Source organism: Sturnira hondurensis, unplaced genomic scaffold, assembly GCF_014824575.4.
Source record: "Sturnira hondurensis isolate 20B ecotype Veracruz unplaced genomic scaffold, ASM1482457v3 Scaffold0010128, whole genome shotgun sequence".
NCBI classification, from domain to species: domain Eukaryota; kingdom Metazoa; phylum Chordata; class Mammalia; order Chiroptera; family Phyllostomidae; genus Sturnira; species Sturnira hondurensis.
Window position 1 is genome coordinate 23,961,192 of NW_028082759.1, and position 27,601 is coordinate 23,988,792.

The 27,601-nt window shown below is 38.0% G+C and overlaps 1 protein-coding gene across 1 annotated transcript; it reads right to left on the reverse strand.

Annotated features, from left to right (window-relative positions):
• Positions 1-6,380: 6,380 nt before the first annotated feature.
• SLC25A31 (solute carrier family 25 member 31) lies at positions 6,381-25,794 on the reverse strand. Its single transcript, XM_037058214.1, has 6 exons — positions 25,524-25,794; positions 16,680-16,807; positions 15,743-15,860; positions 13,063-13,217; positions 10,842-10,967; positions 6,381-6,581 (listed from the first exon to the last, which is right to left on the reverse strand). Exons 1-6 carry the CDS (start codon positions 25,765-25,767, stop codon positions 6,381-6,383), a joined length of 972 nt encoding a protein of 323 aa, XP_036914109.1. The 5' UTR covers positions 25,768-25,794.
• Between the last annotated feature and the right edge of the window lie 1,807 nt (positions 25,795-27,601).

Below are 27,601 nucleotides of genomic sequence, written 5' to 3' on the forward strand. Positions count from 1 at the left end.
GACACCCGGCAAGTCTGAGCGTCGCCTCCAGCATCTGCCTTGTGGTCGGCTGGATGGAGCCCAGGGCGGCCCAGCTCTTGCCCCGGCCTCGTCCGCTCGATCAGCACCGACGTCTGTCTGTCTGAGGTTAACCAAGTCCCAGTTGACACTTACGGAGTTTGCCTGTGCTGTTCCTTCCCGTACCAGTCCTGGTGGCTTTCGTGTTCCTCCTCGCCCACTGGTCCACGCGACTGCCCCAGGTCCTTCTCACCCAGTTGCTCGGATGTGTTCTGTTCCTTCTCAACTGATTCTTCATCCTGGTTCCTACTTGTTGCCGTGTTGAAGTCGGATTTTGTAGCGGGTACTTTAGTGCTCTTATTGTCGCTACCTGTCCACCTCGTAAAACAACTTATGCTTTTCACTATTACCAGTGCTGCAACAGCAGCGGCAGCAAGTGTGACTATAGCTCCTGCCGCTGTTTCTACGAGGGCCATGAAGTCCATATTCGAGGGCAATGTACAGTATTGTTTTGGCTCTGGTCCTCCTACATCGAAGAGTCACACCTCTCCTCCATTTCCCAATTACACGGACTAGCAGGAGCTGTGGGTCGAGGCCCCAGTGAGGAGCACGTGGGCACGGTGGAGGGGCTCCCAGCGGGCAGTGCGCGAGCACAAAGGGGATTGGCTACCAGCTCCCCACAGACCCCGCCCCCAGCCCCACGCGCTGGTCGGTGGCCTCGACCCTCCGACCCACAGTGGCCTCTGCAGCCATCATCCTCTAGGGCCCCGCCACATAGATTTATTCCAGACAGACTATCCTGAAACTCTCCTAGGGCCATATAGTTATTCATGCTTTCTATCTATAAAACTTGAGGGTGTGAGAATGATTTTTCAATTCAAAACACAAAATACCTGTTTAAGACAGTTAAGGTCGGGAGCAAGGGATCATCCCCACGTTCTTTACAATTACTGGGAGGAAATGAGGGTACCCAGTGGCTAAAAGCATGACAGGCTTTGGGATCACACAGACTGGGTTTGTAGTCCCAGGCTTGCCTAACTTACTAGTAGTAGGACCTTACGTTACTTTACGAATAGCACGGTGATTTGAAGAATCAGAACTTAATGATTTGCCTGCAATGCCTAGGGCAGATATGATGTGCAGCTGAAGTTGAGCTAGATCATGAGGGATAATGTATGCCATGATAAGAAGTCTTTATCCTGTATGCAAATTTAACTTTTCAAGAATGAGGACCCTTTTTTAAAATAAAAGAATTCATTTACTGAATGTCTACATACTACCATTAAGTTCAAGAACAAGTCATATACCTGTATTTTATTAATCCCCAAGGTTTGTACTTATATGAAAATAATACATATAATTTTAAAATCCAATTTTTAATCTTAGTGGGCATATCAACTTGTAAATTACTTGTAAAAACTTCTCCCCAATATCCCCCAATTCAGATGACCTACAGGTCAGGATGTACTGCTTCATTAGAAACACTGAAATGGATGGAAACTGATACGATCAGATTGGAGTTTACATATTTTGATAGGGTTAAAAATGGGTAAGAGTGAGACTGAACAGACAAGGACCACATAGGAGACTGGCACTCTCCTGGCTGTCTTTCAAAATCTGTTATTTTGTCTTGTACATGTGGCTGCTCAACTACACACTGCATTTCCAGCCTTCCAGAATGGCCGTGTAACTAAAGTCTTACCTACATGTATATGTGACGTGTGCAACTTCCACCTCACCTGGTTAAAATCCCTTCCACCTGCCCTGGTTGTTTTTTCTTTCCTTGCAAATGGTAATATAGGTTAGCCAGATACCCAGCTTTAACTACACAGATATAACAATCTCTAGTATGTTATAAACAATTAGCCAGATACCCAGCTTTAACTACGCAGATATAACAATCTCTAGTATGTTAAGAACCAGAGGGTTCTTTCCCTCGGGTCCTCAGATCCCCATGGAATACACAGATAAATTTAAGGAGGGATTATCTTAAAATAACCTTCAACTAAAATTTAACATTCAATTGTGAATGTAGATACAAATCACAATAGTATTAGTACATGATTTTTCTCACCAATAAAAATCATGTATTTTCTTTTATAATGTGTAACTGTTCTTATTTTTCAGAAACAATTCTCACAGTTCTATATTTTCACTATTAATTTTCAATTACTTTGAACACATTTAATAACTCAACATGATCTAATCCAGTCACTCCATTTCACAGAGGCAGAGAGTGAAACCCAAAAAGGCTGATTCTTCAGATCTGCCTCCTATGTCCTTTGCCCTATGCCCTCTGTTCTCAACCAGAGGTTTAAACCTAATACACCTGGGCTCTAAGCCAGTTGTCACATTTCCTTAGGTAACAATCTTTCAAATAATAAATTCTACCGGTCATCCAAACTCCCATGCTAGGAATCAGATTTTCTGGGACTGAGTACTTGTCTCTGAGGATAAGGAGGCCTCTGACTCAAAAAAGAGTCATTTTAAGAAGATACATTTGGGTCCATTTGGCTTCTGGGTCTCATTTGTAATGCATCACTGCCACTCAGATACATGAAGAGCTGACCATCTGACTTAGCAACCTTAGGTTCTCAGAAATCATATATTATCATACTACATTGTAATTGTTACACACATTATTTCAAACCATACTGATGGTTATTAATACTATGAAATTATAGTAGTTATTGGAACACTGGATTTTATAAATGTTAAGAAGTACACATTCCTCTATCATTTCACAAAAATTTGTGTCTAATATTTTAATAACAATATTTCAAAGTTTCCTTTATAATCCTATGTATTCTAGACATTTAAAAACTATTACACTGGATTCATAGGCTTTACAAAGGTGCCCATGGCATACAAATGGTTAGGAACACCTGCTTTAAGAGGTTGGAACAAAAAGATGAAGGCAGTGAGGTCTCTGAAGGAATGCATGAGACATATGCTATCTGTGACTGCTTACTTCTCTATTATTTAAGAAAAATGCATCTTACTTAAACCACTGTATTTTCTTTTTTAAAAAATTACTTTTTAATTACAGTTTACATTCATATTATTTTTTGTATTAGTTTCAGGCATACAGCATAGTGGTTAGATAATCATCTTATTTACAGTGTTTCCCCCTAGTATTTCCAGTACTAGCCTGGCATCACACATAGTTGTTATAATATTATTGAGTATATTCCCCATGCTGTGCTTTACATCCCTGTGACTATAAATACTAATTTGTACTTCTCCATCCCTTTACCCTTTTCACCCAGTCCCCTAACCTCCTTCCCCCCTGGCCACCAGTAGTTCTCTGTAACTATGAGTTTGTTTTATTTTGTTCTTTAGGTTCCACATATAAGGGAAATAACATGGTATTTGTCTTTCGCTGTTTAACTTATTTCACTTAGCATAATACCCTCTATGTCTCTCCATGCTATAAGCTACTGTATTTTGGGTCTCTTTGTTATAGCAGCTCAGTGTTTACCCTCACTGAGCTTATTCAAACAACACATATTAGTGAGTCCTAAATTAAAGCAATAGCAATCAAAATGGAAAGAAAATACGGTAAGAAACTTTAGGAAGTAGAATTTACAAGAATGGGTGATTTATGTGCTGTATGAACTGAGGTAGAGGGAAAGCAAAGATGACTCCCGATTTCTATTGTGGGTGACTGGGTAGAATCACTATGTACTGTTAATCAATAAGGGTTATGGAAAGAGAAGCAAGTCTGATTTGAAAAAAATGAGTTAGATTTTAGAAATGCTGGGTTAGAGAATTCTCTTATACATACAGAGAAAAGAGTGCAAAAGACTATCAAATTGCATTTGGAAACTCTTAGAGGAATCTGGGCCAGGCTAGAGAGAAATCTGAGCTTCACTGGTATATAGACAGTATCTGAAACTGAAGGTATAGAGAGGAAATGAACTGGGGATCACATGTCAAGTACCAAAAAGGCTTATGACTAGCCCCTGTGGAATCCTAACATTACTAGCCCCTGTGGGATCCTAACATTTAAGATAATGCTGAAAGAAAAGGAGACCTTCGAATTTACAGTTAGGTTAATCAACTAAAGAGAAACACAGGAATCATTTCTTATTTATGCTAACACAATGTATATGAACAAAGGAACTAAGTATATTTCAGAAGTTTTACTTCAAGCACATTTGTATACAAAAAAAGGAACTATTCAGAGCATGATGTCTGTATATGGACAAAGGAATTATTTCAAAAGTCTGGGTTCAAGCATACCAAAGTTCTATTACTGTAAAGCAGGGATGTCAAACTCATTTTCACTGGGGGCCACTTCAGCCTCAAGGGTGCCTTCAAAGGGCCGAAGGGAATTTTAGGACTGTAAAATTATACTGTAACTACTAGTAACTACTATAAATACTAGACTACTGGTAGTCTAATAGTTATACTATAGTAGTTAACTACTATAACTATTGCTACTATAGTTATAACTACCATAACTACTAATTTTAGGACTGTAACTACTCCTTAAGAGTTAAATGAGAACTCCGTGCTGCCTTGGGGTAGAAACAAAGTGCCAGGCAGGACAGAATAAAGTGGAGGGCCAGATTTAGCCAGTGGGCCTTGTGTCTGCCACCTGTGCTGTAGAGAATGGATCCAGAGTAGAAATATAAAATAGTAAAAATGTCTTCAGGAGCTTCTGGCCTCCTAGTACATGATTTTTGTTTGTTTTGTTTTGACTCTTTATCTAGCAAAACAATGTGAAATTCAGCAAAATAAAGGTAGTTTCAGTAAGCATAAATGACTATAAATTTAAAAGATTATCTTTTTATAGAGGATGTATTTTAATGAATTAAGTAAAGATAAAATAAAAGAATGAAGCTCTAAGAATAAACTTTTGGCATTATTTGGAATATAGTTTTAGGATAGGAAATTAAAAATCCTATCCAAGAAGATGCAGCCTTAGTAATTTAACACACGAAAAATGTACACATTTAAATATTCTTTAGGCATTTTTCAAACATTGAGTTAACATTTAAACATTATTTCCTTATGTAATCTCATTATTATTTTGCTCACCCTGAGTCATAATACAGTTTTGGTTTAGTCCAGGATACTAACATTTTTTTGTCATATCTATGTATCTTCCAGGCTTCACAGAATAGGCCTTTGGATAGTGATTTAGTAGTTAAATTCCAGATTGTCCTCTACCTAAGCCATTCTGGATTGCAAAGACTTCTTTCCTCTGTGCATGTCTCTGTAGAAATGTAAAACTTTCATATTTTTTAGTTAATCTTTATATGAGTGACTATTCCTAGTATTTGATTTGGTTGCTCCGCCCTGTATGTTAAGGTCTAGTTTCTACTATTTTCTTTGAAACATACTCTGTTTGGTCCGATGCACCAAGAAGTTTACTCACCCAGTTTTGTTCACTCATATGCCCACAACATCTTTATGTAGTTTATCCCCACTAGCTTAACACTCCTTTACCCACCAGAACTTTAAAACTTTGGGGGTTTTAAATGTACTATCTTCAACAACATTTCTGAAAAAACAAAACAGGCTCCTGTACCAGACCTTGGAACCCTGTTTTCTGTCTTTAAGCCAGTTCCCAATTCTGACAAACATCTGTTCCTCTATGCTTATTAATAAAGTTAGAATCAAGAAAGCTCATATTTAAATTTTAAACTTCCTTTATTATCAATATAAGACACAAACTAATTTTCAAGGGGACTTTTTTTGTTCCAAGATATATTCACATTAGCAAGACTTTATTTATCTTAAAAATAAAAGTTAGTAGATATGCCATTTTATAGCTTTTAATTTCCAACTACAGGTTTACAGTGTCATTAAAGTCTTCATCAGTGTTTTATAAGATCTAGAATCTGTGTTTATTAAAAGCTGTATAATGCCAGAAACACTATACTTAGAAATAAACTGAGCTGTCTTAAGGATGTTGAAGAAAGCTTACTTATGCCCACAGGTATAATGATGACATCTTTCAATCAGCTTTTAAGAAATACTTGTTATATTATATGATTTTAAAAGATGGGAAAACAATTACATTAAAAGAATAGCACTTTAAAAGAACTTTCATGTCTTGTATTTTAACATTATACACTTTTTCATCACAAACATAAGAATTTTAAACTTAAACATTTTATTATCCTTGAACATAAGGATAATAAAAATAACACAAGCTAATTATCGGTAAAATGTCTCATTAAAGTGAGTTTGAGACTAAGTGGGAAAGAAACCCACATTTACAGGATTTTTAGTATTTAAATCTTTGAAAAAGCATAGACTTTATTGCAGAATTACCATTTAAATACTGACAGTGATAACTATCAAAATTTATACAAATGGCAGCTATGTAATTTGTATATTTAACAAGTTAAATATACGCATTTCTCAATTTAATCTCCTGATGAACTACCTTTAATATCAATATTAAGGAATTCTTTAATTTTATCATATAACACCAATACTAAAGCACCTCCTGTACCACGAAGGACATTGGAGAAGGCCCCACGAAAAAACGCATTGACTCCCTCGTGCTGGTATATCTTCACGAAGCAGTCTAAAGTTCCTTTATATTGCCGTTCAGCCTCACCACTCTGCATAAAGAAAGACAAAGAGTTTCTCATTATCTTAATAGCTTTTATGTTAAGATAGGTTTTATTCAGCACTAAAGACACATAAAAATAACACTGTGTTGGGTATGTGTATGTTGGGTCAATGAGCACGAATCAAACATTATACATCTAGCAGTTGCTGGAGAACACTCACATTTCACAAACACACTTGAAAACTGACTAGATACTAGGCTTAACAAATTTCAAAAGATGGCACCATACACCACGATTTATCTTCTCCTCACAATGCAATTAAGTGCTAAATCAACAGTAAAAAAGGATACCTAGAAAAATATCATGTTTGGATATTAAGAAAAACATTTAAATACTTAAAACCTAATAATAATGGTAATACTCAACTAAATTTTTAAGATGCTGTCTGAGTGGTAATTTATAAGAAAATTTATAACCTTGAAATATATGAAAGCAAAGGCTGAAAATTAATGAGCAATCTAAACATTTTTAGACAACAAATAAACCTAAATAAAGTAGAAATAAAAATAAACCAGAAAAAATAAAGGAAATAGAAAAAAAAAACAAAGTATAAAAAGCCAAAGGTTAGTTATTTGAAATAATTTGACAAATCCCTAGAAACACTGTTTGAGGAGAAAGAACAAGAAAGAGCTCCCATATGATCAGAAATGGCACCAAAATTTTAGTGGAACTTAAAAAGGGCCCCAAAGTTATTAGAAATGACAAAGGTAACATTGTTGCAGATGATCTAGAGATAAGAGATGATATTACAAACTCATGGAAATCATTTTGAATGTTCAGAATTAATAAATTCCTTAAAAAAGCATAATTTACCAACAGAGTAGAAAAAAATGGAATAATAAATGAATTAAAAAATACAATCAGTTGTTGAAAATGTTCTCATAAAGAAAACCACCTATCCAGATAGCTTTATATGTTAAGGTCTACTAAACATCCAATAAACATTTTAAAAAAGATTTCCTTTATTTATTTTTAGAGAGAAGGTAAGGGAGGGAAAAAGAGAAGGGAATATCAATGTGAGAGAGATGCATCAATCAGTTGCAATCCAGGCACGTGGCCCTGACAGGGACTGAACTGGCAACCTTTAGCTTTGCAGAACTGATGCCCAACCAACTGAGCCATACCGGTCAGGGCCATTCAATAAACATTTAATTCTAACCTTACATAAATTACTCTAGAGGAGAGAAATTAAGAAGATTCACCAGCATATTTTATGAAGCTTACATAGCCTTGATACCAATTTAGGTAAGGACAATAAAAGAAGGAAAAATTCCAAGCCAACATCACTGAAACACGAATGCTAAAATCCTGAACAGAAATTAGCCAGTAAGGGACACCAAATATAATGCATTGTGGCCAAATTGGATTCTTCCTGGCATATAAGGTTGGTTTGGCTCTGGAAAATAGACTAATGAAATATAGATATTAATAAATTAAAAGAGAAAAATGATATCATCTCAATAGATATAAAAAACATAACTGCCATTCATAATTAATAAGTGTTATAACCCAAAACCAGACAGGAAGAGCCACAGCTTGACAATGGATACCTACAGAAAAAAACCAGGGGTAACGTTAAATTATGTAACACTGAAGGCACTTCTGTAAGATTAGAAATAAGAAAGATTGCTGGTTATTACTTCTTTAATATAACACTGTATCAGAGGTCTCAACTAGTGCATAAATGCAAGAAAAGGAAATAAAGTGTTTAAGCATTATTTAAAAAAGGGGGTGGTGGTGAACCTGGTATTTTTTGCAGATCATAAACCTGTATTTAAAAAGAAATCTTGAAAGAGTGTATGCATAGACTAGTGTTGGTTACAGCATTTAAGAAGGTTGTGGGATATGAAACAAAAATGCAAAAAAATCTACTGAATTGTGTCCCCACAAAATTCATACACTGAGGTCTACATCCCTAGTATACCTCAAAATGTGACTATATTTAGAGATACGGTCTTTATAAATGTAATTGAGGTCAAATGAGTTCATTAGGTCAGACATCATCCAATATAGCCATCCTTATAAGAGGAGAAACAGAGTGGACCATAAGAGACAGAGGTAGAAGAACGCCATCCATCTACAAGTCAAGGGGACATGCCCTCAGAAGAGAACAACCCTGCTGGACACCTCGACATGAACGCTGATCCTCCATGACTGTAAGAAAATAAATTTCTGTTGTTTAAGCTGCCCAGTCTGTCGTACGTTATTATGGCAGCCCTAGATACACTACATACACTAAAACACAATTATTTTGACAGTAAATTGTAGATATCATGACCTTATCCTTAAACACTCCAATGTACATTTTCTAACATACCTGAAGTACAGTTATCAAAATCAGAAAACTTAACACTGATACAGTATTATTTACTAATCCAAAGTCTATATGCAAATTGATTTTCCATTTTAAGAAGTTTTCAGTGTATTAAACTAGAACTAGATATAGATCAAGAGGAAACACAGATCTAAATGGAATAACTTCAAGGATAGTCCAAGAGGATGGTATAGCTTTAAGGATGGTAATAGGTTATATACGTTTTACCCTTTCAGGTGGCCTAGGGGGTTCTTTAGGACCATTTCATAGACATAAAATAAGGATAATGATACTAACTACACCTCATAGCATTGTTTTGAGAATTGAGTCAAACTGCAAATTGCTTAGGACAGATCTGTCACACCAAGCAATACTGCACTTTGCTAGCTTACTGACCTCGTTATTTTCACTTGTCCTCATGAAACCTATCATCTGGGTATACCGAACCACACTTTTCAAGTGCTCCATGTGCTAGGTTTTTTTTCACTCTGCTTAGAAACTTTGCTCACTGGAGAAAAAGCCTACTTATTGAGATTTCTCTCTCCCAGAGGACACATCTGATTGCTCTAGGCAGTTGGGCCCTCTTCCTCTGTTGCATTCCTGGAGCCTATGCGCATTTCTGCTTAAACAGTTAACTCTGTGCCTTCAGGACTATGCTATGGCTTGGCCTCTGCCTTATTTTATTTGTGTCAGCACAGCTTAGCATGGATTAGGCAGTCAAATATTTGCTGAATGGATATAACAAGTAACAGCAATACATATTGAATGTATCAAATTTTGACTTGGGGATTTATACTTCGAACATAGATCATTATAAATAAATTTTCATCTTTGAAGCTAAAATTATTCACTTTTATTAAAATGTACTATAACAAATGATATTATATATGTCAATGGCTTGTGAGTGTGCTTATTCTGCTTGGTCTGATACTCAGTTAAGATAGACACACACATCCAATCCCTACAACCCCCCAAGACCCTCACACAATTATGCTACAGTAGTGGAAAGCATTTCTGTCTGGCAGCAGAATAAAAAGCCTTGCTGGATGGCGGGTGCTCAGAGATAGGGAAGAATACAAAACACAGCATGCATTTATTTTACAGTATTCCATTGTGTAAATGTACCACAGTGCCCTGACCAGCACGACTTAGCTAGTTGAGTGTAATCCCGCAAAACGAAAGGTTGCCATTTTGATTGGTTCAATTCCCAGTCATGGCACATACCTGGGTTGTGGACCTGGTCTCTGATTGGGGCATGTGCAAGAGGCAACTGATTGATGTTTCTTTCACACATCAATGTTTCTCTCCCTCTCTTTTTCCCTCCCTTGCCCTCTCTATAAAAACAAATAATAAAAATAAATGTACCACAACTTTTTTGTCCACTCATCTACCAATGGGCACTCGGACTGTTTCCATATCTTGGCTATTACAAATAGTGCTGCTATGAACATACAGAATACTAAATAAGTGTAAAAAAGAAGAAACTCTTACCTTTTGTGACAGCATGGATGGACCTGGAGAATATTACACTAAGTGAAATAAGCCAGTCAGTGAAAGACAAATACCACATGATCTCACTCATATGTGAAATCTAATGAACACAATAAAGTAATGAACAAAATGGAAACAAGCACATACATGGAACAGACTGACAGCTGCCAGAGGGGGCGGTGGGCGAAAACGAGTGAAGGGACTGACCAAAGAACATTCATGCATGACCCATGGACAGGGACAACACGGGGACTGACTGAGGGAAAGGGTGGGATTGGGTGAGGTGAGAAAAGGGAGGAAAAATGGGACCAACTCTTACAGCATACACAATTAGAAAATGACCTATGCCTGTCAGTCAAAATTTCTCTAAAATTTGAATAAAGTATAACTGAGCATCAGAGATAGCGGCAAACTCAAACTTTCAAATAATTAATATAAAATACCTGCATCATCATACGCCTTCTAACTGTGTCAAAGGGATAAGAGAGTATTCCAGAGCATGTAGTCACAACTTGAGCAATGAAAAAGGAGACAAGAAATGGGGTTTCCTTCGGTTTGGGTAATAAGCCCTACAAAAGAACAATGTATAAAGTAACCATCTGCCTTTCTAAAATATCTTAAATCCTAAAGTCAAAGAATAATTCTAAGGAATATATGAAAGAGGACTCAATTATACTTAAAAGTGCAATTAAAAATAGTTGGATTTAATGTGGAAAAATTAAAATAGTAGCAGGAGAGCAGTAAGAAAGGAGAATGTCATACATGATTATACTTTAAAAACATACAAAAAAGAAAAGCATATATTTAATCGATCCATCATTAATGGCACTGAAAACTAGGATAGCAGCCAGTGACCAAAAAAGTTCTTCCATGGCTTTTTGCAGATTTGAAAAAAATGAAATAATGCCTGCTATTATCATCAACAGATGATATTTTATTTGACATATAGCTTTAAAGCTCTAACTTAATGAAGAAACATTCCTAAATTTCACAACCGCTACATGTAGTAATAGAGAAAAGGAGAATACACATAAATTTTTCAGTGATTAAATATATGTAAGAAAAAATACACTACAAATTCTAAGTTATTTCTAGACCACAATAAAAACAACATTCAAGTATATTTGATGGAATGTCAAGATGATTTACAAAACTATTATAAAATTTCCATCAACTTTTAATCCTATTCAGTAAATAATACTGATATTAATTTCACTGTTTCACTTTGGAAGCATTATGATATAGAGATTAAGAGCGTAAGATTTTTGCTTGCTACTTAAATAAATTACTTAACCACCTCTAGGTTAGTTATCTTTGTATTTTTAAGATTTAATTATTTATCTTTAGTGAGAGGGTAAGGGAGGGAGAAAGAGAGGGAGAGAAATGTCATGTGAGAGATACATCAATCATTTGCCTCTTGTACACCCCCAACTGGGGACGTGGCCCACAACCCAGGTATGTGCCCCGACAGGGATTTGAACCAGCAGCCTTTCACCGCCATCACTCAATTCACTGAGGTTAGTTATGTTTAAAATGGGGATATTAAAAGCTATCCTAGCCCTGGCTGGTGTGGCTCTGTGGACTGAGCGCTGACCTGCGAACCAAACAGTCACTGGTCTGATTCTCAGTCAGGGCACATGCCTGGGTTGTGGGCCAGACCCCCGGTATTGGTTGTGCGTGAGGGAGCAGATAGACAGTTATCTCACACATCTCTCAAACACCGATGTTTCACTCCCTCTCTTTCTCCCTCCCTTCCCTTATCTCTGAAAATAAATAAGTAAAATCCTAAAGAGAGAATCCTCTATCCTAGAACACTGTGAGGATGTAAAGATTTAACAAAGTTCCTAGACCTAAGTAATAGCTCAAAAAATGGTAGCTGTAATTATAATCTTTCTCTTCCCTACCTTTTGAAAATGCTATTAAAATCTGAAATGAGCCCTGGCTGGTGTAGCTCAGTGGATTGAGCACGGGCCTGCAAACCAGGGTATCGCAGTTCGCTTCCCAGTCAGGGCACATGCCTGGGTTGCAGGCCAGTTCCCAGCAGGGGACACACGAGAGGCACCCATACATTGATATTTCTCTCCCTATCTCCTTCCCTTCCCCTCTAAAGATAAATAAATAAAATCTTTTAAAAAATCTGAAATGAAAAGACAAGTTGCTAAAACAATCTGGAGAATACAACAAAGGATCTAATGATATACAACAGACAACTGAGCTATAGTATCATTTATTACATTTAACTAATTAATTAGCCTTGCCTCTTTCCAAAGAATGATGAGAACTTATTTGTATATAAAAAAAAGAGTGATAAAGTAAACACAAAATCAGAAAATTCTGTCAGGAGGTTTTCTATAGATCGAAGATTTTGACTAAATATAATGTTTCATATTTGCATATAATGTATAACAGTCTTGCAGTGCAAAAAGCACAAAAATGTAACATTTAAATTTGTGTTTTATATGTATAGTCAGATTCACAGTAGAGTTGTAATTGATTAGGTTATGGCAAGGTTGTGATTAAACAGAATTCTATAATGTCCCTTATTCCATCATTTATTTTGATTTATATAATTAAAAGTAAATATATCTGCTGAACATGTTATTAATTAGAACAATTAAAAAACAAGCCATATGTTTAATACATACTAGTTAAAGACCCAATTACCTTAACTGTGTCATAAGCTCCAAAATAAGAGGCTCGGTACACAATGATGCCCTGTACTGAAACACCAAAGCCTTGGTACAAACCAACAATTCCATCTGATTTTGCTATTTTCATAATACAGTCACCTAAGCCCTTGAATTGTCGTTCTTTGGGACCTAAAATAAAGCCATTTGAAATTTATTAGCATCATTATATACCAGATAAATACTTTAAACATTTTACAGATTTAAAGTATTTGGAACTGCCACTTAGAAACATTTCCAACAAAACAAATACACATCAAGATCCTCCCATTCAGTAAAAAGTAGTTAAAGTTTCAAGTAGTATCTTAAAATTTTTTAAAATGTTAATCTCTTATAGAAGCAATCTAATTCAAGCAATATGATAGGCTTAAAACATTTCAATAAAATTACCACAATTTACTGGAAACATAGTTACTAGGGATGTAGAAATTTTTAGTTTTCATTAGGAATGAAAAACTCCATGACTAGTTTCATTTAAAGAGCATAAAGACAGATAAGGCAAAAAGAAAATGCTATAAACTAGTAACTTATGAATCATTAACATTTTAGATGGAGTGTCATATTTTTCAAGTGTTTATGGTTCTGTTTTTATTGTCCCTTGACTTAAATTCTTTGACAATATTTTTAAAATATTATATGTAGAATATAATCTTTCAATACAAACTAAATTCTCCCAATTTTGAGAGAAAACAAAGATACTGAATTTAAAGCAAGATATATGAGTTCTTTTCACTTTCTTAGCAATAACAAGAAAACTTGGACTGCCAGCTAAACGTAAGATGAAACTCCTACTTTCATGTTTTCTCAGACTGCTACCCTTTGTAAGGTATTTTCTCTGAGCACTTATTTAAAATTGATGTCATTCCCTTCTCCTAACTTTTCTTCATGGCATTTATTGCTAAGTGACAGCATATTTTTGTTGTTCATTCATTGTTTTATTACCTGTGTCCCCTATGAAACTATAAGGTCCAGAAACCATGAGCTCCATGTTTTATGTGAGGTGTGTGTATATGTGTGAGACACACACACATCTTGTATCAGAGGCAGGGTCTGGTCCACAGTATGCAATGAAGAAATATTTATTAAATGAATCTCTGCTCTCTTAAGACATACTATTAAAGTACAGAAATAAAACAGGTTTAAAGCCATATAGGTAAAGAGGAGTATGTGACAAAGAATAAAATCCACATATTTTAGCAGGATAGAAAAAAGGTGAAGTGGAACCTCACTAAGCAGAAAAAGGTGAAACTTAATTTCTTTATTTTTTAAGATTTTATTATTTATTTTTAGATTTTATATATTTATTTAGAGAGGGGGAAGGGAGGAAGCAAGAGAGGGAGATAAACATCGACGTGTGAAAGATACATCAATAGGCTGCCTGTTGCACTCCTCCAACTGGGAACCTGGCCGGCAATCCAGGTAAGTACTCTGACTGGGAATTGAACTGGTGAACTTTTGGTTTGCAGGCCAGCACTCGATCCACTGAACCACACCAGCCAGGGCTATTTTATTTTTTTAATTTCCTTCTTACCCTCACCCGAGGACTTTTTAGAGAGAGAGGAAGGGAAAGAGGAAAACATCGATGTGAGAGAATCATCAATTGGTTGCCTCCCAAACACGCCTATACGGGGAGTCATATGCGTCTGGACCAGGGACCAAACCCACAACTCAGATGCCCTGACTGGGAATCAAACCCATAGCCCTTTGGCTATGGGATGACACTCCAACCAGCTGAGCCACATCACCCAAGGCTAGAACTTCTTTTCTTGAAGAGAGAGATACTGTTGAGAAATGAGCCATTGGACTCTAACCTCAGAAAAACTTGGAAATTAGGAGAAGTTCTATTTTTGTGGTGAAAGGAAAGGAGCACCTGAATGTGCAGCATGCACAGCTTCTCTCCTCTGCCATCCTTAGAACTGAACACAAGCCTCCAGACTGAATGGGTTCCGCTGTCACTGAAGAAAAGACTCACACAAAGATATATCTTGTGAAATGTCAGATCGTCAGGGATAGAGAATGATTAAAAAGGAAAAAAGGTATGTACAGAAGTATCAGCAGTAACAGCAACTTCTTAAGAGCAATATTAGAGACTAGAATCTAGAGTACTACTTTAAAATTGTGAAAGAAATGAACTTTAAACCCAAATTTTTTATATGGCCAAAATAAGAAGGTAAAAGAGAGACATTTTTAGACAAGCAAGATCAAAATTTATATTCTGTTCTATTCTTCTCAGAAAACCACCAAAGATCACAATCTACCCAAACAAGGGTATAACAAAAAGACATGATAAATGAAATGAGTAAGAACAGAGGAAAAGGAAACCTCTAGGATGAGGGTTGTATGTCGAACCTAGACAGGAGTCATAGTCGAGGCAGGAAGAAAGTGTATGAGGGATCTAGGAGCTGTCTCTCAAGGAATAAAATGTAAGTAAGTTAGCAGCCTTTGTTCTGTTTTGTTAAGACAGTGTTGGCCATCCCTTTCTCTCTTTAAAGGGAAAAGAAAACAGTAGTCATCTTTAGGCCCCATGACTCTACCATTCAGTTGCGAATAAAATTTGTAGACTGTAATGAACACTGTTGTTACAGCATAACTACAACAAATAACACACCGATCAAAACACAAAGAAAGAAGAGTTAGTCTTTCTGAAAACCCCATACCTTTTCCAATATCGGCACCTAATCGGGTTCGGGCAAAGTCTAGTGGGTATACCACACATAAGGATGTTGCCCCAGCCGCTCCACCAGAAACCAGGTTTGCCAAAAACCACTTCCAGAACTATGAAATTAAAATTAAATTAAAAAGTGGTTATTAAACTACAGAATTAAATTAACATACAAAATTAAAAAGTGGTTATTAAACTACAGGACCTGATTGTGTAAAAGTCTTATTTTTCTCAAGGTTAAAAGGCCAGCTTTACAAACAGCTTTCTGTAGTACACATCTGTAGTATCACACACCACACTACCCAGAATGCTCCTCTTCCTGCCCATGTAGCCTTTGTTTCTTACCAGGCAGTCTAGGAGGTGCAGTTTAGATGATGACATGCTGAAATTCCAAAATACTTTAATGACCTCCAGCAAAAGTAGCCTAGATCAGTGGAAGTGGCCACACGAGATAGTCATCTCTATACACTGTGCACTCTAATCTCAGCTAAATATGTCCTCAGTCATAAAGAAGAAACAATTTACTTTTCAGAGAATAAATTACTTCAGAGGTAGAAATACATATCTCCTGTGGTTTTTTTCTTTGGCTTAAGAAAAGCAAAAGCGTTTTATTAAATAGAATGCTGAATTTTCCTAGTGTAGTAAAATGATTATAAAATATAATTTACATTACAATACTTACTTAGAGAAATACTGAGACAAAAAAAATCCCTTAATTATTAAAACTATGTTAAAAGGTTTAGAGAAATGTGTAAAAGTTACTATAATTGTTTTCATATGTAATTTCTATAACTTAACATACATTATATGTTAACAGTTACTATATTTAAATTATTATTTTTCCCTCCACTTGAGCACATCCTCCCAACATCACAGGTAAGACAAATCCAACTATTTCTTTAAGGTTTTTAGAGATATTAAAATATACTTGCCTGTTTTTCTTTATTAACTCCAGACATGAAAAGTTGTTTGTATTTGTCCTTAAAAGCAAAATTTAGAGCTTGTGTTGGAAAATACCGAATAACATTTGCCAAATTGCCACGCCAAAAACTGAAGAAACCTACAAAAGAAAACATACTAAATATAAGTTAAGTACATTTAGTGGGGTGAAAACTCCAGAATCTTGTGAATCCTAAGCTGAATATAAAGCAGCTGCACAAAGACAATTAAAAAGTGTATTTAATAGCCAGGAAATAACCTTCTTAGTACTTACAGCTGATTCAGTCTTTACCAGTGCATTTAACATGTAATGGCAAAAGCTACCATTTACTACCCATTTGATATGTGCCACTCACTGGCTGGGGCTTTATATGTATATTTCATTTAGTCATCACATTATGCTTATGATGTAGGTTCTCCTACAGAACCCATTTTATACATGCACAAACTGAAACTTTAAAAAATCTGAAAACTCTCAAAGGACATGGTTACCGAACAGCCAAACCAGGATTTAGAATCAAGTTGCCTGTTTTGATTCCAAAGCTCTACTCTGGAAGAACTGGTTTTTATTCATTTACTCCTCATAATCACCCATGAAATAGGTACTCTTAGTCTCTTTATTTTAAGCTTGAAGAAATGAGCTCCCTCAGATCTCAAAACTTTACTCTCTGTGTAATGCAAGTAAGTGTAGAGGAGCAAAATTAGCCACCCCAAAATGCATCTCTGGAGTATAGATTATTTGGGTTGTTTTTAAGAAACAGGAAATTCAGGAAGTATCTTTTTTTTTTTAACCTTCTCCTTAACTACCAGAGGTAATTTAGAGATAAGGCTTGGTCCAAAAAGAAAACTATCACCAGAGATAACTACAAAGAGGATGGGTGAGGTATGATAAGCTAGAGGGAGCTGAGCAGGACCTGTTTGTCCAAAGTTCCTTCTGTGCCCCATTGTCTCAGGGGCAGCACAATAAACATTTGTTTACAAACATCTGTTTTCCCCATCTTCCTACAAATTGTCTTCCTTCCTAGAAGATCCAGACCTCTATCGTCTTCTCAGTTCAGAAAAGCGTAAGCCTCAACTGTCCAACCGCCTGTGGTTCTCAGATTCTTATAGGGGCCTGTACGCAAGCAATCGAATTTGTTTTTCTCCTGTTAATCTGTCTTCTATTCATTTGATTATTAGAACACCCAAAGAACCTAGAAAGGTAGATGAAAAATTTTTCCTCTCCTACATTGTTTATCCCAGATACACAGTGAATCAGAAATGAACATCAGAAATACATGTATGCAAATTGAGGAATACACACATGATGATTAAAGACTTAAAATGTATTGAGCACTAACTATTCAATAAACACATGGTTGAATATTTTATAGACATTATCTTGTTTAACCCTCACAATGACCATACCAGCCAGTTTGCAGCATACAAATGAGGCACTTGAAGCTGAGAGGGGTTAAATAAAAACAATTCAGTCCTGGCAGCTCAGCTGATTGGACCAATGTCACATTCACCATAAAAGGTTGTAGGTTTGATCCCTGGTCAGGGTGTGTATGGGAGATAACCAAATTGGTGTTTCTCTCTCACATCCATGTGTTTCTTCCTCTCTTCCACCCTCCCTCCATCCCTCTCCCTAGCTAAAATCAATAAATATATCCTGAGGTGAGGATTAAATTTTTTAAAAAAGTTCAGGCCCTGGCTTGGTAGCTCAGTTGCTTAAAGCATTGTCCAGATACAGCAAGGCTGCAGGTTACATCTCTGGACAAGGTACATACAAGAAGCAACCAATGAATGTATGAATAAGGGACAACAATTGCTGTTTCTCTCTCTCTCTCTGTGTCTTCCCCTCTTTCACGTCATTAATTAAGAAAAAAAGTTCAAGGTCACAAGGGAAAGGCTGCAACTTGATTCCAGATCTGACTGCAGACCTACAGCTACTGAATCTCTACTGCCTCTCTATGGGACTTCCTGCCAAGATGAAGGCATTGACAGACACACTGTGCCTCCTTGCACAAGCAAAATAAGGACAACAACAATTTAGAAACAAAATAACAACCAGAACTGACAGAAAATTGAACTGTAAGTCAGACAACCAAGGAGATAAAATAGACTCACTCATCCAGACTGGTAGGCGAGGTAGAGTCGGGCAGCCGGGTGGAGAGGGGTCTCAGCACAAAAAGCAGGGGCACCTGGAGTGAGCATGCAAGGCTCAGAAATGCAAGAAAGCAGCGGGCAGACCCTGGGCACAAAGGCAGCGGCTGGCAGACCCTAGGCGCAGGGTGGCAATGGGCAGACCCAGGGAGGCGGTGATTGTGAAGCGAGGCACTGCATGCAAGGCAGCTGGCTGACTGGGCAGTCCCACATTCCCGTGCAGATGAACCAGGTGAAACTGGGGAATGAGACAGACCCCAAAACCCAGGGTCCCAGCACCAGGAAATAAAGCCTCAAAACACCAACTGAAAATACCTGTGGGTGTTGAGGCACAGGGAGAGAATCCCAGCCTCACAGGAGAGTTGGTTGGAGAGACCCACAGGGTCCTAGAACGTATACAAGTTCACCCACCGGGGAATCAGCACCAGAAGGGCCCAATTTGCTTGGAGGAAGCCGCAGAAGGGACTGAAATATGACACAGAGTAGAGCAAGCACAACTATTCCCTCTCTGACCCCACCCCCACACATAGCATCACAACCAAACCACTGGGTTGCCCCGCCCTGGGGAACACCTAAGGCTCTGCCCTTCGTAGTAACAAGCACGACCAGACCAAAACATTATGGCTCAAACAGAAAAACAGATCAAAGCCCCAGAGCCAATACTTCTAAGTGACAAAAAGATAGCCAACCTATCAGATGCACAGTTCAAAGCACTAGTGATCAGCATGCTCACAGAATTGGTTGAATTTGGTCACAAATTAGATGAAAAAATAAAGGCTACACTAAGTGAAATGAAGGAAAATGCACAGGGAACCAAGAGTGATGGAAAGGAAACTGGGACTCAAATCGATGGAGTGGACCAGAAGGAAGAAACAAACAACCAAATAGAAACGAATGAAGAAATAAGAATTCAAAAAATGAGGAGAGGCTTAGGAACCTCCAGGGCATCTTTAAACGTTCCAGCATATGAATTATAGAAGTACCAGAAGGGGAAGGGGAAGAGGAAGAGCAAGAAATTGAAAAATTATTTGAATAAATAATAAAGGAGAACTTCCCCAATCTGGCAAAGGAAATAGACTTCCAGGAAATCCAGGAAGCTCAGAAAGTCCCAAAGAAGCTGGACTCAAGAAGGAACACACCAAGGCACATTATAATTACATTAGCCAAGATTAAAATGAAGGGGAGAATCCTAGACAGCAAGAGATAAGAGGACAGTCACCTACAAAGGGGTTCCCATCAGACTGTCAGCTGATTTTTCAAAATAGGCCTTACAGGCAAGAAGGGGCTAGAAAGAAGTATTCCAAGTCATGAAATCCAAAGACCTACACCAAGATTGCTCTATCCAGCAAAGCTTTCATTTAGAATGGAAGGGAAGATAAAGTGCTTCTTAGATAAGGTCAACTTCAAGGAATTCATCAACACCAAGCCCTTATTTTATGAAATGTTAAAGGGACTTATCTATGAAAAAGAAGATAAAAATGACAGCAAACTCACAATTATTAACAACCACACCTAAAACAAAAACAAAAACAAAAACAAACTAAGCAAACAACTAGAAGAGAAACAGAACCACAAAAATGGAGATCCCATGGAGGATTAGCAGCAGGGGAGTGGGAGGAGCAGAGAGGAGGAAAGGGTACAGAGAATAAGTAGCATAGATGGTAGGTAGAAAATAGACAGGGAGAGGGCAAGAATAATAGGGGAAATGTAGAAGCTAAAGAACTTATGACACATGGACATGAACTAAAGTGGGGGAATGTGGGTGAGAGAGGGTGTGCAGGTTGGAAGGGAATGAAGGGGGGAAATGGGATAACTGTAATAGCATAATCAATAAAATGTATTTTAAAAAGTCTCTACTGCCTCTATAAAAATCCATTCTCAATAAAAAACAGTAGTCTTTCTCCTTTTTGGTCAGAATCAAAAACAAGGGAAAAGCAAGAGTGGTACAAATGCAGTAGTATTTTGATTCTTTAGTCATACAAAATAAAAAAACAGTTTTCTAACACATAATCACAAAATTGGTAGAGAAAAACATAGCAACTGTAGTATGTTTAATAACAGCTGAATGGCTAAGTTATTGACTTAACTGCTAGGAAAAAAACAATCTCTTCAAAATTTAAGAGCAGGAAAAAACATACTCTGAACCTAAGTCTGAGAAAAAACTAAAACTGAACTGGTGAAAAAATAGGAAAAAATTACCAGGCCACTCACTGGTCAACATACAGCCAAGAATGGGAGTGCTGGGCGCATATATATTCTAGAGCAGCAAGCCCCAACCCCAGTATATTCGGACAGATGCCTATCAGTAAAAAAATATGAGTATGTAGTTAGCATGTCTCATAAATATGTATACATATATTTTTAAAAGTTATATGCCTTTGCTATTAATCTTATTCTGTACATTTCTAATTTCTAAGATATACCCAAAATAGAAATTAAAAAATCAGATAAAGATTCTTCATTTAAAAAACTTTTATTTGGTACCTAGCGCATAGCATACCTGCTGTGGATAGCACCAGGAACAAAGTTCTGGGTCTTATAGGCCTTACATTTTAGGAAAGGGGCCAAGGAAAGAGACAATGAACAAGTACCAGGTGACCATAAGAACTATACAAATATGTCAGGTGGTCATAAGAACAAAAATAGAGATGGAGAATGACAAAGGGCTACTTAGATACAGGGCTAGGGGAAAACTTCTAGTTAGAAGGTATTAGAGCATAAATGAGTCCTTATTTGAGCAATATTTTTAGATATCTTGCTAATCATGACATTTTCATGACATTTTTTGCTATTATCTCAAGGCATCCTTAGGGCAAGGCTAATTCTTAAGAATAGTGTACATGGCTCTGGCTGGTATGGCTCAGTGGACTGCATATGAGCCTACGAGCCAAAGGGTCCCAGGTCTGAGTCCCAGTCAAGGCACAGGCCTGGGTTGCAGGCAGGGTGCCCAGTTGGGAGTGTGTGAGAGACAACCATGCATGACGCTTCTCTCCCTCTCTTTCCTTCTCTCTAAAAATAAATAAAATCTTTAAAAAAGAGTAGTGTACATGAATCTATATTTCAAATAGTTTTAATGCCTATTCAAATGGTCTTCTTGTCTCTATAAATTCATTTAATTGAGCAAACATAATGTTTATTATATAATAGCTGAGGATTAGTGCCTGTCATCCTCTCTACACAGTGTAACTCCTATTTCTTTTTCAGAATGCCTTAGTGTCCTGTGAAAAGTAACTAACATTTGCCCCAAGCGTAAGTGCCAGTGTAAATTCCCATATGAAATATCCATAAAGTTTATTTTCTCATTTTATTTAAATAAAGTGAATATTTAATATTTTATTTTCATACCCCAAAACACAATTTTCAAGGTTTTTATAAAAACCTCACTGCTTTAGCCTTCAAAAAAGGTTTGGAGAAGTTCAGATTAAAAATAGTGCCCAGAACTTTTAAATGAGGAGTGCTGGTGGGCTCTTAAAAATGAGGCTGCATAGTTCAGATCTTTAAAAGTCTATTTGATAATATATTAAATACAACAATTGTTTTAATTAAAAATATATATCACATATGCATATTCTGTTCAGTGAAAAATCACAGCGTAGACACCAAAATGTTAACTGTGGTAATTTTAGCAGTGATTTGTTTTCACTTTTTACTTCTCTATTATACTTTCTAATTTTCTGTAATAAATGTGCATCACGTGTGTTACAAAGATTTAAGCAGTATTAAATAAAAGTGCACATACAAGTTGGAAGGTTAAAAAAAACACTACAGCACAGAGTAAATCTTTAAAAAATAGCATTAGGATAGATCCAGAAGCTGTTATAATCCAAGGAAAGCTTATAAAAAGCATCAAAAACATCCAAAGAGATGTTTAAAGCTATTTTCAGAGCAAGAATAAAGAGATTCGTCCTTGGGCTGGAAAGAGAGAAAAGAGCAGGTAAGGAAGCAGTGACAGAAGAGCTAGCTGTGCCGACTTCTGAAAGTTGTGCCTTTCGGACTCATCCATGTTACCCAAAGAAAGGAAAAGTTAGCAAAGTTAGAGCAAACAAAAAAACAGGAGAAAAAAGGTAAATTCCAGAAAATAACAACCTCAGAATGTGACTGCATACTAAATTCCAAAATGATCTAGCATGGTGATCTAAACCCTACCAGGTTCATGTCCTCTCTATGTAAGTATCTACTACAAATACTTTACTATCTAGGAACAGAATACAGTGGCCTCTTCGGCAATTTTTTAAAAATCCACATAATGCCCTCACTGTTATATAAAAGAGAAATTAAAGGAATTTATAATAAAATGTGTATTTTAACCAGTAAATTGGTGACGGATGACCCACTATAGACATAATAGATGCTTGCTTCTACTCATAATGAATCATTATATTTTAGGCACATATTGAATTTTGAAAACAGGGCTTAACAAATATATTTATGTCTATGTTCAATGATCATGGACTCAGCAGTTACAAATGCAGATGATGTAAGCGGTGATCCAACATCACAAGCAGAGTGGCTGTTAGGAGTTTTCACTATGAAGAACAACTCTCAGTGAAATCATGAACAAAGCAAAGTACAATCTTCCCTCTGCTTACATGCTGGCTGCATAGCTGGAATCAATGTTTACTAGCACTATGCCCAGAGAGTTTGTGTTTATGAGTAAACCAGAGTTAGGTTCAAAGCTAAGATAATCAAGCACAGGTTTTACTGCTGCCTGAAAGTCCAGTGGGAGACCTTAGTCTTTCAGGTTGCAGGTTAAGTCTTCGTTGTGCAGGGCTGGCCATGTACAGCAGCAAGATGTTTAGCCTCCCCAGCTTCTGCCTTTCAAATTATTGCAATTAAAGATTACACCCCTGGGGTTGCAGGCCAGTTCCCTGCAGGCCAACTCCCAGTAGGGGACACACCAAGGCAACCATACATTGATGTTTCTCTCCCTCTCTCCTTTCCCCTCTAAAGATAAATAAATAAATAAAATCTTAAAAAAAAAAGATTACACCCCTGTCTTTGTGCTAAACAAAACATTCCCCACAAGTTTCCATAAAAGCCCCTAGATGGCAATATAATCCCTGTTGTGAATTACTAACCTCTGAGCATAGAATATACACCGTGGTCTATACTGTATTCATAAGGCAGCCCTGTATATAAGAATAGAAAACATCTTAAAGTTCTGCTGTTACCATCTCATCTTTGAAGGCACAGAAAGCAGGAACAGCAATAACAATTCAGAATGATCTCGATTAGTAAGAGCCACACTGAGTATTTTTAGATTTAAATATTAAAAAGAACACTTAAAATATAAAATAAATTAGCAGTGGTCAACACAACCTGACCAGAATATTTAACTTTACCAGACAAAATAGTTAAACCAGAGTAGCTAATTATAAAGCAGCTCCTGCTTCTCTGAAGAGATCTTAGAATCTAAACCAAGGAGAGAGAAGTTCCTACTTTTCCTGCGAAGACCTTGGGGGAAATGAGCGGCTTGCTCTGCTGAAATAACTGGGGTGCGGAGATGTGAACCACTCACCCTGGAGCATCTGGGCTCAGCTCTTGGAAGGCATTTTAAATTCACAGTTTAGATAATGCCTTAAGAGTCTACCTCGGACTCCGAATACTGCAATTTCAAATTATTGAAATTCTGACAGATTTTCAACTCTTCTCGACAGATCCAGAAGAGTTGCTACCACATCCCTAAGGAGAGAAAACCTTTTATGGGAGAGTGACCTGCCCTACAGTTAGGAGTGGAAGGACAGACTGCACTGGAGTTGAAGCCACCTCCCTCCCTGTTCAGAATACACAATCAAATAGGCCTGTTTCCTTTTCAAAGTTCGTATAAAGTTTTCAATCGAATTCAATTATATGGGTGGATCATAGAAAGTTTCTGATAAATTATCCTGTTATCCACTGAGCTAACTTAGGACTTATTCTGCAATAGGACAGCCCTCAGTGGTTAACAAAGCACTTTCACTATTTATCCCTTGACATCTTTCCATAATAATGGGGGGGGAACCCAACAATAAACAAAAAATTAAAACTTTAAATAAAGACAGGGTCTGAACCCCACCCCCCCAAAAAAAACCCCACCTCAACAATGGTAATACTGATCCTGTCTTTTTCCAAAATTTTATTTTGCTCACCTTGGATTTAAAAAAAAAACTGCATTAAAACACTATGTGTTTTCATTATTTTGGTCCCCCTCAACTCTGTGCATAGGTGTGCGCCTCTCCAGGCTCAGCCCTGGTCTCAGCCCCGTTCTTAAGAAGAGTCAGGGCCTCTTCTCAGCGAATATGGACCAGGGCACTGGGGGGCTCCAAAGCTGCCATCTTTGGAGTATTTCTCAAACATATTATTTCAACAATTATTTAAGCAACTTGGACATTTGTTAACGCAGCAAAGTACCTAATAGCATCTCCCCTAGTCCTGGGAGCCACCCAACTGCCTTGAGTCAGGCACAGGGTGCCAAGACCTAAATCCGGCTGCGACAGAGACACTGAGACAAAGAGGAGGTGGCGGCCTCCCCCGCATCTGGACTCGTCATGTCCAGGGCTCTTGGCCCTGGACTGGCTCCGGTAACAGAATTCTCAAAGGGGAAGAAACAAGTGCATCACCCACTCACAGGCAGACTCGGCCAAGGCTCCCGCAGGCGTCCCCTCCCGGCACCCTGGGGAGAGGGCGGCGCGGCGGCCGCCCGTACGCACCCTGCTCCCGGGGAATCCGCACCAGGCAGTCCACCATGCCTTTGTACTGCGCCTCGGGGCTGATCTGCTTGGACGACGCCTGCACTTGCAGCAGCAGCTTCACGCGCTCGATGGGCGCCACTGCGGTCTTCGACACAGCGGCCGCGATCCCGCCGGCCAGCAGGTCCTTCCCAAAGGACGAGGCATCGAGGAGCCGCTTCTCCGCCTTCTTCTCCGGCCTCTTCTTCGGAGGGTCCTGCTGCATGGTGGCACGTCGGCCGTGAAAAACCAACGCACGCGGGTTGAAACCAGCCCGGAGAAACCACCCAGGGAGCACGAAACCGCTTCAGCGCCGTCCTGGCGGGAAATCGGCGCTGAGGAAGCTGGGAAATAGTGCACCGCGTGAGGGTCACGAAGCTGCGCATGCGCTTCCAACCGCCTCCCGCCACCTGGTGGTGGCCACGTGACTGCCCGCATGTGACTCCCTACTCGGCCCCGGCTCGGTGTTGTATGGGTGTGGCCCAAAAAGCGCTGGCTTTTCCTTGATGCATGCGTGCGGAGCCCATGCGTGCGGAGCTGGGAAGATGCAGAAAGGGAGTCGGCAGAGCTATTTCGTATAAGTATCGCCAGTGTACAAACTAGGGCAGTCAGCGAACGTGTGGGGTTAATGGAGTGTAGATTTAATAACAGAGTGTTATTATTTAATAACAGAGTGTTCCCAGGGTAACTCTGAATTTTTTTCTTAGAAACCGCTTTAGTTTCTGCTTCTTTTCTTTTGCAGGGGTCGTTTACTCACATCATCATTGCACCCAGAAAGCATAATTCAGTATGCCCCTCTTGCTCCCTTGTTTTATTGAAATTGGTGTTCTATCAACCGCAGTGCTTCTCTGTCCAGACTTCACCATCAAAGAAGACGGGGGAATAGCGTTTAATTTTAATGCTTGGACTGGGAGAATTCTAATGTGCAGGTTACCAGTGACCCATTCTGGAACTGGGGTTTACACACTTTTGGATTTTAGGACCCCCTTTTCACTCTTAAAAATTAAGAGCACAAAGAAGCTTCTGTTTTTGTGTTACATAAATTGTTATGTCCCATTTCAGAAACTGAAACATAATTTAAAACTATTCATTTAAAAATACACAACATTTAAAATAACTTATGGTGGGGGGAAATGGAGACAACTGTACTTAACAAAAATTAAACAAAGTTAAAACTTTTATCAAAACAAAAAATATATAGTGAGAATAGCCTTGTTTGATATTTTTTGGAAATCTCTTTAATATCTGAAAAAGGGACAGCTAGATTTACATAGGAGGGGAACCCCCCCCAAAACAGAATTACTCTTTGGAGGGCAAGCCCCTTCAAGTACAGGCTTCCCCAGCTAGGTGAGTGTTCTGGGAACCCTCAGATGTACCCCCAGGTTGGTACATCTGTACCAAATGTACTAACTCGCATTGTTGTGAAAGGCTGTGTTTGGCTTCAGTGAATTTTTTTTGAAGACTCTTTCACAGTGTTTACCCATTTCATGATGGGTGATTTACAAGCACAACTGCTCACACTGTGCTGTATTCAGTAGTTTTTGACCAAAAATGACATGACTCCCCTGTGCCCCACCCTTCCCATTCACCTGATCTCGTTTTGAGTGACTTTATTTCGCCAGAAGGAAAAAAATACTCAAAAGGAAACATTTTGCGAATATGGAAGGAATGAAGTCAAAAAATGGTAGAAGCAAGTATCAAAATCAATGTGTTCTGAGCCGTGGGAAAAATGTCTGGATAGGTGGATTGCATCCAATGGAGAGTACTTTAAAGGAAACTGAAGTTTAAACATGTAAAAATAAATACACAATTTTTAATAAATACATTTCAGGGTTTTGGGGGTCCCCCTAATAACTGCTTTTCAGGCAGTTGCAATGTCACGCCTCATGCAGCAGCTGGAAAACTCCACTTAGGAGAATGAGAGGCTGAGAATGAAACTGGCAGCCACTGTCTCAGTATTACATGCCAAGGAAAGTTTTGAGCTCATGGAGGCCCAGATGTCTTGGTGACACCGAGGCCTCTTGCTGACCGTACTGTGAAACCTCTGAGGCTGATCAGAC